The sequence below is a fragment of the Cydia fagiglandana genome, chromosome 18 (genome assembly GCF_963556715.1).
Source record: "Cydia fagiglandana chromosome 18, ilCydFagi1.1, whole genome shotgun sequence".
NCBI classification, from domain to species: domain Eukaryota; kingdom Metazoa; phylum Arthropoda; class Insecta; order Lepidoptera; family Tortricidae; genus Cydia; species Cydia fagiglandana.
The window spans coordinates 8,562,973-8,577,755 of NC_085949.1; the positions used below are offsets into that span (position 1 = coordinate 8,562,973).

Consider the following 14,783-nt stretch of genomic DNA (forward strand, 5'->3'; position numbering starts at 1 on the left):
AGGCATCGTCCCACTATCGCAGAAGTATACAAACAAGTGAATAACAAACATGTGGTTTATAATTGCACTCAGTTTACTATTAATTTTATTATACTTTACGATTAAGAGTAAACCTTCTGATTATTGGGCGGAGCAAGGGGTCCCGGTGGCGTCCGGGCGCGAGTGGATCTTTGGACATTACAAGCAGGTGTTATTGGCTAAGAAACATATAGCGCATCTTTATGCAGAACTTTACAAGTAAGTAAATATGTTTTCGTTTCATTAAAGGACAATGTTCCGCTCCCATACACATTAGGGTGGAGCGAAATCCAAAATTCTTTAATATAGCAATGGAACCCCTCTAAAAGGATGTCTAATTTTTTATTATTTAACGGAAAAATAATTAAAAAAATATTGGTAGGTATATACTTTTAGCCCTCTTCTCTTCGATTATATAAAGCAATATATGTATATTTTTAATTAATTTAATTTATGCTTATTTTTTTAAAACAAGTTTTATTCATTAAATAACATCTTTTTCTTACAGATATACTCAATTCCTATACTTATTTTTGTTTATAACGTATATTTATATGACACGGTAAAACCACGAAAATAGGGGTTTTATGGAAAATGCCCTTTAACCCGGATATTGTGCACAAATTGGAGTTTACAATCCATTACAGAATCGTGAAAACTATTTTGAACACGATAAGATAATAAAAATAATACTAATATAAGTATATATGTATATGCCTAACATACGTGTGAACATGACCCAAAAAGGGCGTAAGCGACGCCGGAGGGCGAAATTTGACGCTTGTTTAAACATATAAGTAACCTTTTTTTTGCAGTAAAATGATACTTTTCGTAATCAATAACATCGTTACTTTGACATAAGAATGTCTAAAAAAAATAACTCATATAATTTTTTTACACTGTAGCATTTTCCTTGTTTTGCATGAAATTGCTGTTTAATATGAAATTTTGAAATTATATTATTGCATAAATATTGAAAAATGCACTAAAATTTTGGTAATAACTTATTATACGCTTATTAAGTATTATATAATTTCAATAAAATGTACACATTAGTGAAATAGTATATTTTAATAAATGATGAAAATTTACCTTTATTAATTTCTTTAGCGGCTGAGTAGAGGGCTAAAAGTAGTGTTGATTTTGAAACTTGATATAATCACTATAATCTACATGACAAACTGCAACTTTTGGCACCGGTTCCACATTGATAATCAAATTTTTATTTTTTTCCATACAACGACGCTCCACCCTAATACACATGTTTGGCCTAAGACTTAACAAATTTAGGGTAAATTTACGAATCAGCAATGAAAACATGACAAATGCTCACTAATCTCGTGTTACTAACTTTTTTCGGTAGGTACTACGTATACATCACAGCCCAACATATTGTATCCTATTTAAAGATTTTATTTACCAAAAGTTATTTTTAATGACTCGTTAGATGGTCACCGCCATATAATATTTAAACACATTGATTTTCCACACTGTATTGTATACTGATTTATTTTAGTGAGTTCCCAGAAGCTCCGGTGGTGGGATACTATCAACTGAACTACCCAGCCCTCGTGGTCCGAGATCCTGAACTTATACGAACCATCCTCATCACCGATTTCGCTAACTATGCCAGCAATGGCTATCCGGTAGGTCAAACATGTAGAGGTAATTGTTTACAATTTTAATATTGGATTGCTCAAATAAGCGCCGAGTCTTCGGTCGAGGCGAAATCTCATAATTTGTGATCTGTCCGGTTCGAAGGACCAACAAGTTGCAAGACGTTGCCATTGTAAGAAAAATCAATATAATATGTTATCTTATTATCCTAGTCTTAAATGCTGGGGATATTTGGGAACTATAGGTATATATTAAAAGTGTATGAAGACTATGAAGTCGTTTTTAGGCATTAACACATCCGATAAAATATTGGTCTCCTTTGGTAGTCAGGTACTTGAATGTAGTAGTAAAAGTGGATTATCTGTTTTCCTATAGGTGGATAAAAATTACGACATCCTCGCGGGTTTTAACCCTTTCTTCACGAAAGGCGAGGACTGGAAGATGTCGCGCAACCACGCGACGCCGGCGCTCAGTACCGCCAAACTGAAAGGTTATTTGCCCAGCATTATCAGAGTTGGAGACCAAATGGTCAAGTATTTGAGGAACAATTGTCAAAAGGGAAACATAGATCTGAAAGATGTAAGGTTTACTTATTGAATATAGTAATATTATTTTTACTGATATAGTTTTAGCAAGCACGACATCTAATAAAGTACTGTAATCACTAATTTCCTGTAGCTATATACAATATAGATATTGCTATATTGGATCCCCCATGTACTTAAACATATTCAGCACGACCCCTTAGGAGGCTTTGTCCAAAAAACACTGTAAACCGTATAGGTGATCTGTGACAAGGGGAGTGATATAAATAAACAATCTCGTGACAATGCAGTAGACCAACGGGTTAAATAATCTTAGGTAAATATTTTCTGAGCAGATAACAACAATGTTCACAACAGACGTGATGGCGAACGCAATATGTGGCATAGAGAACAACACGTTTGAAGACCGAAGCTCCTTCTTCGCCACAATCACTGGAGAGATCACGCGTCAACTCGATATCACACTTTTGGATAACTTGATATATCTAGCAGTCACTATTATACCTGGGCTCAATAAAATAATGCAGTTGCGGTAGGTTTTTTTAGACGATAAACACCAATCAGTACGATCAGGAGAATAATTAAGTAATTTAACGAAACCAAAAGTATATAAGCTTAGTTAAACTTTAAATTAATCAAATGTTACATAAGTACACAATTCAAAATATAATAGGTAAGGTTATGGTGAGATTGAAAGGGTTTTTCATGAGGGGTAAGACAAAATCGTCCGTATTCCGAAGCATTACCGGCGACTTCACATCTTGCCCCTCATGAAAAACCATTTCAATCTTATCCCAACTTACTAAAGTTAGTAGTTACTTTTCGCAAAAGTTTGCTTAACCACAGAATAAGTAATAGTGCTTAACTCTGATACTTATCTACTTAGTAGCGTTTATTGCTGACTGTACCTACTCAATTAGCGGTCAGACAACAATAGACTTTCTTTCTGTATTATCGGTTCGGTATACGGAGGATAAATTGTTTGATCATAGTTCGTAGGAATTTGTACGTCTTCATCTTCAGTAGTTTTTGTATTTTGATTTTAATCAATACATGGGCTTTACCCAGGTTCGCAACGAAGAAACTGGAGAATCTTCTTGTGTCTCTAACGCGAGAAATAATAAAAGACCGCACCGCAACTGGCAAAAAACGAAATGACGTTTATCAAGTAATGATGGCTTTCCGGGACGGTGATGATAAAGGAGGTAGGTATATATATTATCTCAATGTCAAATTACTTCTTTTACAAGATTATTTACAAGTATTAGTAAATTAATCCATATATTTTTGATTTAGGACAATAAACTAATATCAATAATTTTGTTCGATCCGGTTCGAAGGACCAACATCATCTGGGTTGTTATTTTCAGTGTTCACAGATGAGTACATCACCAGTCAAGTGTTCACGATTCTACTAGACTTGTTTGAGACATCGAGCAATGCCCTGATGATAGTCTTGTTTACTGTAAGTACCTTGTTAGAGTCTGTGCGGAAAGAGAAGAGTCGTGGAATGTTTGGGCCCCATACGTTCCACGACTCTTCTCTTTCCGCACAGACTCTATGTGTAACCTAACACCTAACCTATACCAGGTAGGTTAATCGTCATCATCATAACTTAAGAGCGTTGCTCTTATCGGAGGTCGGTGGAGTAATCGCCAATCATTTCTTACTTGTGCCAGTCTCACGCTAATTTAAATAAATAAAATAAATAAATAAAAATAAAAAAATAAAATAAAAAGCTTTTATTTCAGGCAGTGGGTACCCATATACAAAATGCATTAAAAAACTAAAACTACAACTACTGACACTGTAGAGGGGTGCCACTCATGTTAAAAATAATAAAATAATCAAGATCGCACATTTTAAGTGCAGAGTCATTTTTTATTCTGGTCCATGTGAACAGAAATCCAGCGCTTAAACACCGGACTCCTTATATCGTCAGAAACAGCCACAAGTATTTTGTTGTCGGAAAGGCGCAGTCTGCTCCAGAACGAGGCAACGCGGGATCTCGTTACCGCGAAAAAGTCGGGGACCCCCGCGTCCGCGAACATGCCCGACGCGCTGCAGCACCGCGGCAGCCGCATAAGAGCCCGGAACGCGTCATTGTACTGAACTCTTATTCTGCTCATTGCCTTCTGCGTGAACGTTATCCACAACTGGGAGGTGTACATGCCTAAACAGTATGCCTTGAAGAGTGTGGTTTTTACATCCTTGCTGCATTTAGAAAACCGCCGAGCGAGCATGTTGCCTCTGACGGCGAGGGCCCTCCGCTCGCGCTCCACATCATCATCGTCATGCAGCCGTTCCGTCAACAAGTGTCCCAAATACTTGAACCGCTTAACAACATTGATTTTCGCCCCACTCAAATACACCGGAGGTATGCTGTCCGGCCCAGAACCCGACGCGAACACCATCATCTCGGTCTTGGAAACATTATATTTCAGTCCATGTGCATTACCATAATGCTCACAGACCGAAAGTAGCCTCCTCAATCCCTTGATTGAAGGGCTGAGCAGCACCATATCGTCCGCATAACTAAGGTTGTTTACACAAACATTTCCTACATGACAGCCGACTTTGGTGCTCCTCAGCTCCTCAATCAGGCCATTCACGTACAGGTTAAACAGGACCGGAGAGGTAACCCCCCCTTGACGGACCCCACACTCTAGCCTATACTTGCTAGAGGTTGCGTCGCCCCATTTCACAATGTTTGTTTGGCTTCCGTACCAGAATTTCAACAGATTAACCACTTTATTAGGCACTCTGGATGCACGTAACTTCGCCCACAAGATGTCATAGTTGACGAGGTCAAATGCGCGACTAAGATCTAAAAAACACGCATAGATCGATGTTTTGCGCGACGTGTAGTAACTGACGGTGCTTTTTAGGCTAAATATAGCGGCATCTGTCGAAAGACCGGGACGGAAACCAAACTGCGCATCATCAATTCCAATGTTTTTAAGCAGCTCATTGGAATTGATATATATATTGGAATTGAAATAATATACTGGAAAGCAATGAAAGCGGGTTACCTACTTCTTAAGGAACTTTACATTTATGTGACTCTTTTTCATGGCTCCTGATTGTACCTACCTAGTTTTCAACAAGCGTCTAAAAGTAATCAACCTTGATTTTCTTAGCTGGCATGGCACCCAGAACATCAACACAAACTTCGCTCCGAAATTTTAGACCTAATATTGAAGACTAAAGGAGAATACACACTGGAGGATGTCGAGAAATTGAAATACTTGGATATGGTTTTTAATGGTACGGTAACGGTATATGCTTATTATTATGTCCTTAGTCATTGAATTACTGATTAAACAGCTGAATATAATAAACTTATAAAATAACTTCCGTGAATTATTTTCGACTAATAATTTCGAGCAATTACTTTGATTTTTATGTACCACTTTCATCGTTTTCCTTTTGCAGAATCTCTACGTTTGTACCTCCCTATATCCGTATTATCTCGTGAGAGTACAAAGAATTGCACCTTGGCTATCCCGGGACATAACCCTGTCCGAATAACTGAAGGCACACCAGTGATAATACCGATCGGTTGCATCCAAGTTGACCCCAAATATTATCCTGAACCGAGCAAGTTCGACCCGGTACGGTTTTCAGAAGAACAAATTGCTAAGAGGCCGAAATTCACCTTTATGCCATTCGGCGAGGGACCTAAGAAATGTTTAGGTACGAGTAAGATGAAAGTTTAATCCCTTTTTAAGCTGCAGGTACCTACTACCTACGACTACGATCCGAGTAGTTAGGTAGTGTAGATCTTTAACCGACGTTCGATGTTAGCGGACCTGGCGGGGAGAGAGCTAGGAGGATCACCATATTGGTGGGTGACTTTAATATTACTTCTTGTGCTATTTTGAGTTTTACCGGGGCCGGTAGCTACCTAAAAATACCGGATTGTGAAGGGTGGGGAATATAGAGTTAGAACAATCTAAGTTGGCAGTGATTTTGATAGTCATCAATAATAGCTGTTTGCTAAAACGAAATCAGTGTAAGAAAACTTCACATAATATATGTATATGTGTGTTTACAGGTATGCGCCTCGCTACCCTGCAAGTGAAAGTGGCTATAATGAGCATCCTGGAGCACTTTATATTGAAGCCGAGTGCCAAAACGACCTACCCCCTGGACATTGACCCGAGAACTTTTCTCTTCAGTCGCCCGACCCGCGGTGCTTGGGTTCATTTCGAAGAAATAAAGTGATTTTACTATAACCGATTTTTATATTTGTGTTAGCCTCTTTCCTTACATTAAATATTAATAGCTGTAGAGTGGAGTGTAGGTATATCCCCAATTTCAAAGACATTATAGTCCGACTATATCTGAACACAAACATCGAAAATCCGGGGTTGAGTCCCTGCATTTTACCACGGCTCATGGTAGCCTGGGGCAGGCCTATGGAACTCTCCGCGCGAGCTCGGCTTAATACCTACGAATCTGCTCCCGTTCACGGTAGAAAAGCAAGCCAGTTGGTTGCCACACGCGCTCACGTACGCACGTCACCGCGCGCCGCACTGTCAATTTTTACGATAGTTACAAGCTACGTAGTAGGTACCTACCTACTATTGAATTTCTTTAATTAAACACGTAATGTTTCTTATGTATGACAAATGTATAGTTTTAGATATCTATGTATTTGAAATAGGTAGCAAATTTTTAATTTATTTTGGTAAATGTTTATTTTAACGACATTAGGTAAGTTAAGTTAAAGAATATTTACTTACTTACTTTACTTACTTAACTTTACACCGGAAAGTGCCTACTCATTTTTGCTCTGGTTAACTTATAATTAATTACCTGTATTCATGGGGTTTCTATTATTTTTCTTTATTGTGTAACATTAATCTCTATTTGGATTTAAATTACACGAAGTTTCAAAACTAATTCTTGCTGGGATTATTGCGCGGTTTATAAAACGGTGTAAACACTGCGGTTACTGCAGGGACATATGACCTTTTAAAATGACTATTTCGCAAACACGCATAATCGGAATATTAGGTATAATTTAAGATTTAGCTTTCCTTTTATTTCACTCCGCTGTTTAAGTAGGTATTTATTTATCATTTCTAAGCGGCCGTAACCCTAGCGTTGTGCCGGTGCGCGCGGTGCGGGGAGCGGCGCGTTGAAGGTCACTCCATTGTATTTTTGTGTAGGTATCAAAACTGTAGGTATTTGCGTTTTGTTTGAGAGATAAGTATCTGTTCGTAAGAACTATTATATAATCTGTGCCTGGGGTTCATGACAACTAATCCCAAGAATTAATAAACGTAATGTATGTAGGTCTCTTCTTCTTCCTCGCGTTATCCCGGCATTTCGCCACGGCTCATGAGAGCCTGGGGTCCGCTTGACAACTAATTCCATGATTTGACGTAGGCACTAGTTTTTACGAATGCAGCTGCCATCTGACCTTCCAACCCAGAGGGTAAACTAGGCCTTATTGGGATTAGTCCGGTTTCCTCACGATGTTTTCCTTCACCGAAAAGCGACTGGTAAATATCAAATGATATTTCGTACCTAAGTTCCGAAAAACTCATTGGTACGAGCCGGGGTTTGAACCCGCGACCTCCAGATTGCAAGTCGCAAGCTCTCACTGCTAGGCCACCAGCGCTGCGCAACGTAATGTATGTAGGTATATATATATATACTTTATTGTGCATAGAAAAAAAACACGAGAAAACAGTTACAGAGTGAATTAAATACAACAAAGGCGAACTTATCTCTGTGGGAACATGTTACATGTACATAGATTTGAATCTTAAAACCACCACGATACAACTGCTTTTTATACGACATTGTAGCTATGGCACGCGCTCGACACGGCAGCCCACCGCTCGTACAAAGAAACAATGGCTCGCGTTCGCGGCTTCGCACCGTGATTCGCGCACGAGTATGGAGCAGGCTTTACACCATCTTTAAGCCCCCTCCCCCCTCCAGACTATAACCGCGAACGCGAAGTGTGGAGTCGATTTCGCTGTCTACGAAAATCGACTCCACACTCGCGTTCGCGGCTTCGCCCGCGATTCACGCGCATAGTCTGGAGGGGGCTTTACACCTAGCGATATTGTTACCGATTATCATAATCGATACACAATCGATATCATTTACGATGACAGCCGGAAACATCTTTTGACAATTTTGACGTAACGCGATAGTTGGCAGCTCACATCACATCACTATTCACTTTATTTTGGACTTCGAACTCGAAGTTAGATTTTATTTTGTTTTTGCTAAAAGTAATTGAAATTCTTTAATATTTAAATATGTCTCGCGTTTTGGTCGGAGTTAAGAGAGTTATCGACTATGCTGTCAAGGTAAGTTAATTAAAATACATATTTTAGGTTACTAGAGATAATCAAGTTCGGAGGTCGATCTAATCATTGATAAAAAGAGTTATTATAACATACTGTGCACCGTCTTAATATCTCATCTCCTTATGTACATATTTTTACTTTAGGTAACCAAAAGAATCGAAGTCTAAACAAATTATGACGTCCTGTAAACAATATACTTTTTTTATCGATCAACTTACATTATATTACAATCTACGTTTAATTTACGTATATCCTCAAAACGGACTCGAGTTTTAACCTTTTGGCCGCCGGACCTAGTCCGCAAAGACGCTCACTCACACGCCAGAGCAAATTTTAAGTAAACAACTAATAAAAAGTTTAGGGATTGCAAATAGTGATATCGATATTTACAATATTATGGTAAAAATCTTTTTAATTTAGCTTTGTTCTTATCCTGTTTTAATTTCATTCCAAATTGCCAAAATTAAACATATGTTTTACACCCGAAAATGTTTAAAATATAGGGATTTAACATAAAAAACAACCACTAAACAATGTCGATTCAAGACGTGATATCGCCGCACTAGGCTGTACGAGAAGTCTTTTATACAAGACAACGGCGCCCATGGACTGCCCGCAATGCAGACCGACAAGGACTGTTTCCGCGCGGATCAAGTAATAATAGTCTCTAGGTCAACGGCGTAAGCGCTTGTCGGTACGTAAACTTTATTGGCGTAACGTTAAAGCTGCGCATCATGTGTCGATAAAGTCAATATACCGGAACTGTTTTAGTGAAAATTACACGTGGGTTGAATTTTTAATGAGTGAAGATATTATTCCGGAATTAGAATCTATCATTATAATTTCAGTTTGGTTTACATTAATCTATAGGTAAACTCTTATCAAAAAAACGTTCAACGACTTGTTACAAAAAAATTACACATTAACTTCAATGTTATAACAATAAAAGTAAAGTCTGATAAACAGGTATGTCCCTGTACCACACTTGTGCGAAGCGGTCGCTGCGGTCTATCCCTTCCCACTAAGCTATAACATCAATTATTTTTTTTATTTATCTCTTCTGCAATTAAATAGTCCACAATCTACAATGGCAAATTTACTTGTCTGACTCTACTTTATAGAGCTAAAGAAGCTACCTGAACTTTAAATATAGTTATGCCTATCTGACTCTCGTTCTACGTATTCTAGTAAGTAGTTACCTACTATTCGTTGAAAAAAATTGGCGATTAACAAGTGTTCAAATACTTAGATAAAAACATATTTCTGACTTTATATTTACTTTAAAAATTCCCATATCGAGTTAACATTCCCATCCCTAGCTGTCTTTTATACAAAAATGTTGAAAATTGGAGCAATTTTTTTAAATGCCTTATTATAAAAGAAGGGATTTATATAGCGGCTTAAAAAGCAAATAAATGAAAAAACAAAGACCTTAAATATGAACACGAGTGTAAATGAAATTGTAATTGTTATTATTTTCACATTAACTCAGTGGTTGAATTTGTGTCTTGTATACAAGACGACGGCGCCAGCGTATCGTTCTATCGTTGTCTTCTATACCGGACAACGGCGGTCAAAGGGTTAAAAACCTGTGACTCCTTACTTCATGTGTCCTGCAACTCTAGCACATTCATTACCAGCCAAACAAGACATCCGCGCCAGGCCACAACAATTTCGTCATATAAAGCGGTAGTACCGCGATCCCGACTATCGGGTCGTCCGGTCTGGGAACGTAATCATAAAATACCTGATAGTCTGGTTTTCGGCACTGAATGTACTAGAATACTCCCTGTGTTTCAGGTCCGTGTGAAGCCCGACAAGTCTGGCGTGGTGACAGATGGCGTGAAGCACTCCATGAACCCTTTCGATGAGATTGCGGTGGAGGAGGCGGTCCGCATGAAGGAGAAGAAGCTAGCCAGTGAGGTTATTGCCGTCTCCTGCGGCCCCACACAAGCTCAGGTAACATTGCCACTAATTAAATCCAGGGTTAAGTGCTACACTTTGTTACTCTTTCAAGAGGGGTTGGTGATCTTGTTGAATTTGTTAGTAGAAGTGTTGTAACATGTTTTGTTAGGTATATCATGGAACAGGCTAGTAGCAACCATAAAAATGCTTAGGTATATAAACTAAAAATAAATAAATAACTGAAAGATGGTTTAAAGCTTGAACCACAACAGGGACAACCATGGCAATAACTGACAAGGAAAAGTTTGAATTGTTGTATTTCGGTATTATTTGGCACAAAATGTAAAATATAATCTTATACAGGAAACCTTGAGGACAGCTCTGGCCATGGGTGCTGACCGTGCCATCCATGTGGAGGTGGCCGGTGCTCAGTATGAGACTCTGCAGCCCCTGCATGTGGCCAAGATCCTCGCCAAACTGTCCCAGGATGAGAAGGCTGACATTGTCATAGTTGGAAAACAGGTTGGTTTGTTGGAAAACATTTACCACAAAAAAATATTATTTTATCATAGAATAATCATGCAGTGGCGGATTTGCAGTCTTTGCCGCCCTAGGCCACAGGCCCTGTACCCGCCCCTTTCAAGGCACTCATAATATTGACTACATTTTGAGTTATTTCTTGTTGTTACCATCAGCGAATTTTTTGTCACAATTGGCCGCCCCTAAATATCTTGCCGCCCTAGGCCCGGGCCTACTGTGCCTTAGGGCAAATCCGCCACTGTAATCATGTATAGATGTCCCCTTAAAAAAAAAAAATGTCATACTTAATGTACGAGTATGGGGCATTTCAACTAAATATTTTTTATCTTTTCTGCAATTATTTAACAATCCACAAGGGGAAATTTACTTGTCTAACCCTAGTTTTTACAGCTAAAGAAGCTGCCTGAACTCATGTAATTGTAAACAATCATATTTATATCTCTTACTGTAGACAAATTAAATCTCTTAGAAAACGTCCTACTTAATGTATGGGGCATTTCAACTAAATATTTTAGATATTTCAAGTTTTATTTAAAAAAGTAATTAATGCAATTTTGCTCATTAGGTAACATACTTTCGATGTCAGTTTGTAGTTATTTGATACATATTTGGTATATTTACAGAATAATGGCATGTAAACACTTAACAATTATACCATGTATGTAGTACCTATCCTTTAAGGGGCCCACTGATTAACAGTCCGCCGGATGGTATCGGCCTGTCAGTTGTTCGGAACTGTCAAAATTTTGTTCTAACTGACAGGCCGATACCGTCCGGCGGACTGTTAATCAGTGGGCCCCTTTAGGTTGGGGTTTGAGGTTCTTAGTTAGTGTTTTTTTTTTTTACAGGCTATTGATGATGATTCAAATCAGACTGCCCAAATGACGGCTGCCCTTTTGGATTGGCCCCAGGGCACATTCGCTTCAAAGGTAACTAAAGAAAACCCATAAGGTTGATACTTTGTTTTGTATTAATTTAGTGATATTAACGATGTGATTCCTTGGCATGAAATTAATTATCGCGACCCTAATTGGAATCTAAAAAAAAACACGCTTTTCCTTCTAGCCAGAGGATCGCGAATCAAGTTGAAAACGTTGTGTCAATCTATCTTTCCTTTTCAAAAGGACAATTGTGACTCTGAGCTATACAGCTGACCTGTCGGCCTAACACAGGAGTGGCGCGACACGAGTATCTACCAGGTAGACTACCCGCCTTTTACTATTTGTATTAATTAAAGGATGGGTAGTCTATCTCGCGGGCGAGATACTGTCGGGCCACTCATTCTTACTAAGTGGCAATATAAATAAGAGGAGTGGCGTTATTGGCAAATAAACTCGCATATTTCAACTCAAGATTCCACCCCACGATCGATCGATATTTCTTCTCAAGATTCCCACTTTAACCTTTTGGACGCCAATGACCGATATATCCGCACCGTAGTTCCAACGACAAAGCCGGATTAATCGGTCACAGACCACAGAGCAACATAGACCTACGTGCATACGCATAAAGTTCAATTTCAGTTTTGTCACTTCGGTGACGTGGCGTCCGAGTGACAGCTTTTGTGTTTGCCACGGCGTCGAAAAGGGGGAGAGACTGTCTGAAATAATAGTGTTTTCTTAGGTGGAGAAAACCGACGCTGGTCTAACGGTGACGCGCGAAATTGACGGCGGCTTGGAGGTGATCAAGACGAAGCTGCCGGCCGTCATCAGTGCGGACCTGAGACTCAACGAGCCCAGATACGCCACGCTGCCTAATATCATGGTAAGTCATTACTGCGGGCGCAGCATTTTTATCGCCTGTCGCTATGTCTGTCACTTTCGCTGTTAGAACGTGACAGGCATGGTGGCAAGCGATTAAAATGCGACCGTGCTACCGCCGCAGGTTTGATATTGGTGGAAGAAATTAATGTTGAACGAAACCAGTGCGAGCAGCGCGAGACCAGCACAGAGCGACTCAAATTAAATGTACGTACACTGTTCTGGACGATAGCGGCGGCGACGGCGGGCAGCGACGATCGCACCGCCGGCCGCGCTCGCGTACTAGGCATGCCTAGAACTCCTAGGAGCATGAAGTTAGTGTACTAAGGGTCACTCGCACCATTCACTAACCTGAGGTTAACCAGTTAAACCTGGAGTAACCATGGTTACCAGTACAATTTAACACTTAACGGTTTAACCGCTTAACCCCGGGTTACTGGGGTGGTGCAAGTGGGCCTAAGGGTGTTTGGTCCGACACGCCTAAATCAATGCCTTATGATCAAGACACCTGAGGACCTAATCTAAGGCGCAGCGTAATCCGCCACTGAAAGATGCATCTTAGATCTGTCGCTCCAAAGTAACTCCAATAAAAAAAAACAAATTACAGTATAATAGCGCCCGTTGCCGATTTAAAACCACGACAATAAAATACCTGCACTGCATTTTAATCAGAGTTTATTCTTTCAGAAAGCCAAAAAGAAGCCCCTCAAGAAGGTAACCCCCAAGGACCTGGGTGTCGACATCGCGCCCAGGATCAAGGTGGTGTCTGTGGAGGATCCCCCGGTGAGACAGGCCGGCTCGGTGCTGCCCGACGTGGACACCCTCGTCGCCAAGCTCAAGGAGAGCGGACACATCTAACCAGGACCAACTTTACCTCAATCGTACCAAATAAGAATATCTATTCGGCGCGAAGCACATAGGACATTGCGTATTAGGTCTCGCGTACTGAATGCTATTATGGGCCACTATCACCATCTCATCATCATCATTGGCCTGGAACATCAACAGGATGATGGTTTAAACAGCGTCCATAATGCAAGAGCGGCAGCCGCGACCGCATAGCTGGCAGGAGAATGCCGTGCCCGGTGACGAAGGTGGGAGAGCGGCGCGCTGATGTCTCAGTTCTCGCCTAGTGTGAAGAAGGCTAAATCACGCTTTATCGTGTGCAACTACCCCTTCACCCAGGGTTTTCCTCTAGTGGTCGCGATCTTTAGCCTCCCTTTCCCAGTTGGTGGGAACGATCCGGAATTCACCATCTCACTCACTAACTAACCTGGGATTAACAGGTTAAACCATTAACCCAGTATCAAATTCTACTGGTAACCATGGTAACTCCAGGTTTAACGGTTAACCCTGGGTTAGAGAATGGTGCAAATGGCCCAAATTCGCGCAACTAATACGGTATTACGTTATAATTATGTTTAATGCGCTCGCGTGGATAGCTGGTTCTATATCACAATCGCAAGACGACATCGGAGACCTCAACGCTTATGCGATTATACGGTGTGGTGGATTGAGGCTGTTGAAAATGTTGCATGCATGTTGTATAGTGTAAATTCGGTTTATATCTTTTGTAATGCAATGTGAATCAATGTATATTTAGTGTAAATTGTTAAATAAATATTTTCCCATGTTAATTTTATTTTATTTTCGTTAATGATCTAAACTAGACTGTAGTCCAAAGTCCAACAGTAATTTTCTTTTAATCCAATCTCCAGTGGACTTTTTAATTCAAGCGTTAAAATACAAATAGTTATGGGATCAGGCCTTTGGGTAGTTATGTCACTGGCGGTAAAGAAAAGTTTAGCGTCGGAATAAACGTAGGTTCACTTAGAGCGCGGCCACTCTAGCGATTATCGACCGATTTGGAAGCGAGGCGGGTGCGCTACGATTTCACTGCGTACTGCCATACTGGAATGGGAGCGAAGTCGTTGCGTGCTCGCGGCGGTATCGTTGTGCACTCGCCTCGCTTCCAACTCCAAGTCGCTCGCTAATCGCTAGTGCGGCCGCGCTATTACACTACTTCCAGAAGTAAACTGAAAATCGTAATTAGATTCCAAAAA

At 40.1% G+C, this 14,783-nt stretch overlaps 2 protein-coding genes across 2 annotated transcripts; both read left to right on the forward strand.

Moving 5' to 3' along the window:
* LOC134673210 (cytochrome P450 6j1-like) lies at positions 1-6,418 on the forward strand. The gene is made up of 9 exons (XM_063531158.1): positions 1-237; positions 1,535-1,664; positions 2,011-2,214; positions 2,516-2,712; positions 3,249-3,385; positions 3,551-3,645; positions 5,321-5,447; positions 5,616-5,876; positions 6,238-6,418. The coding sequence occupies exons 1-9, from the start codon at positions 50-52 to the stop codon at positions 6,405-6,407; spliced, it is 1,509 nt and encodes a 502-aa protein (XP_063387228.1). The 5' UTR covers positions 1-49; the 3' UTR covers positions 6,408-6,418.
* Positions 6,419-8,354: 1,936 nt separating this feature from the next.
* On the forward strand, positions 8,355-14,357 carry LOC134673539 (electron transfer flavoprotein subunit beta). Its single transcript, XM_063531537.1, has 6 exons — positions 8,355-8,515; positions 10,316-10,474; positions 10,784-10,942; positions 11,809-11,889; positions 12,584-12,724; positions 13,408-14,357. Exons 1-6 carry the CDS (start codon positions 8,465-8,467, stop codon positions 13,576-13,578), a joined length of 762 nt encoding a protein of 253 aa, XP_063387607.1. The 5' UTR covers positions 8,355-8,464; the 3' UTR covers positions 13,579-14,357.
* The last annotated feature ends 426 nt before the right edge of the window (positions 14,358-14,783 follow it).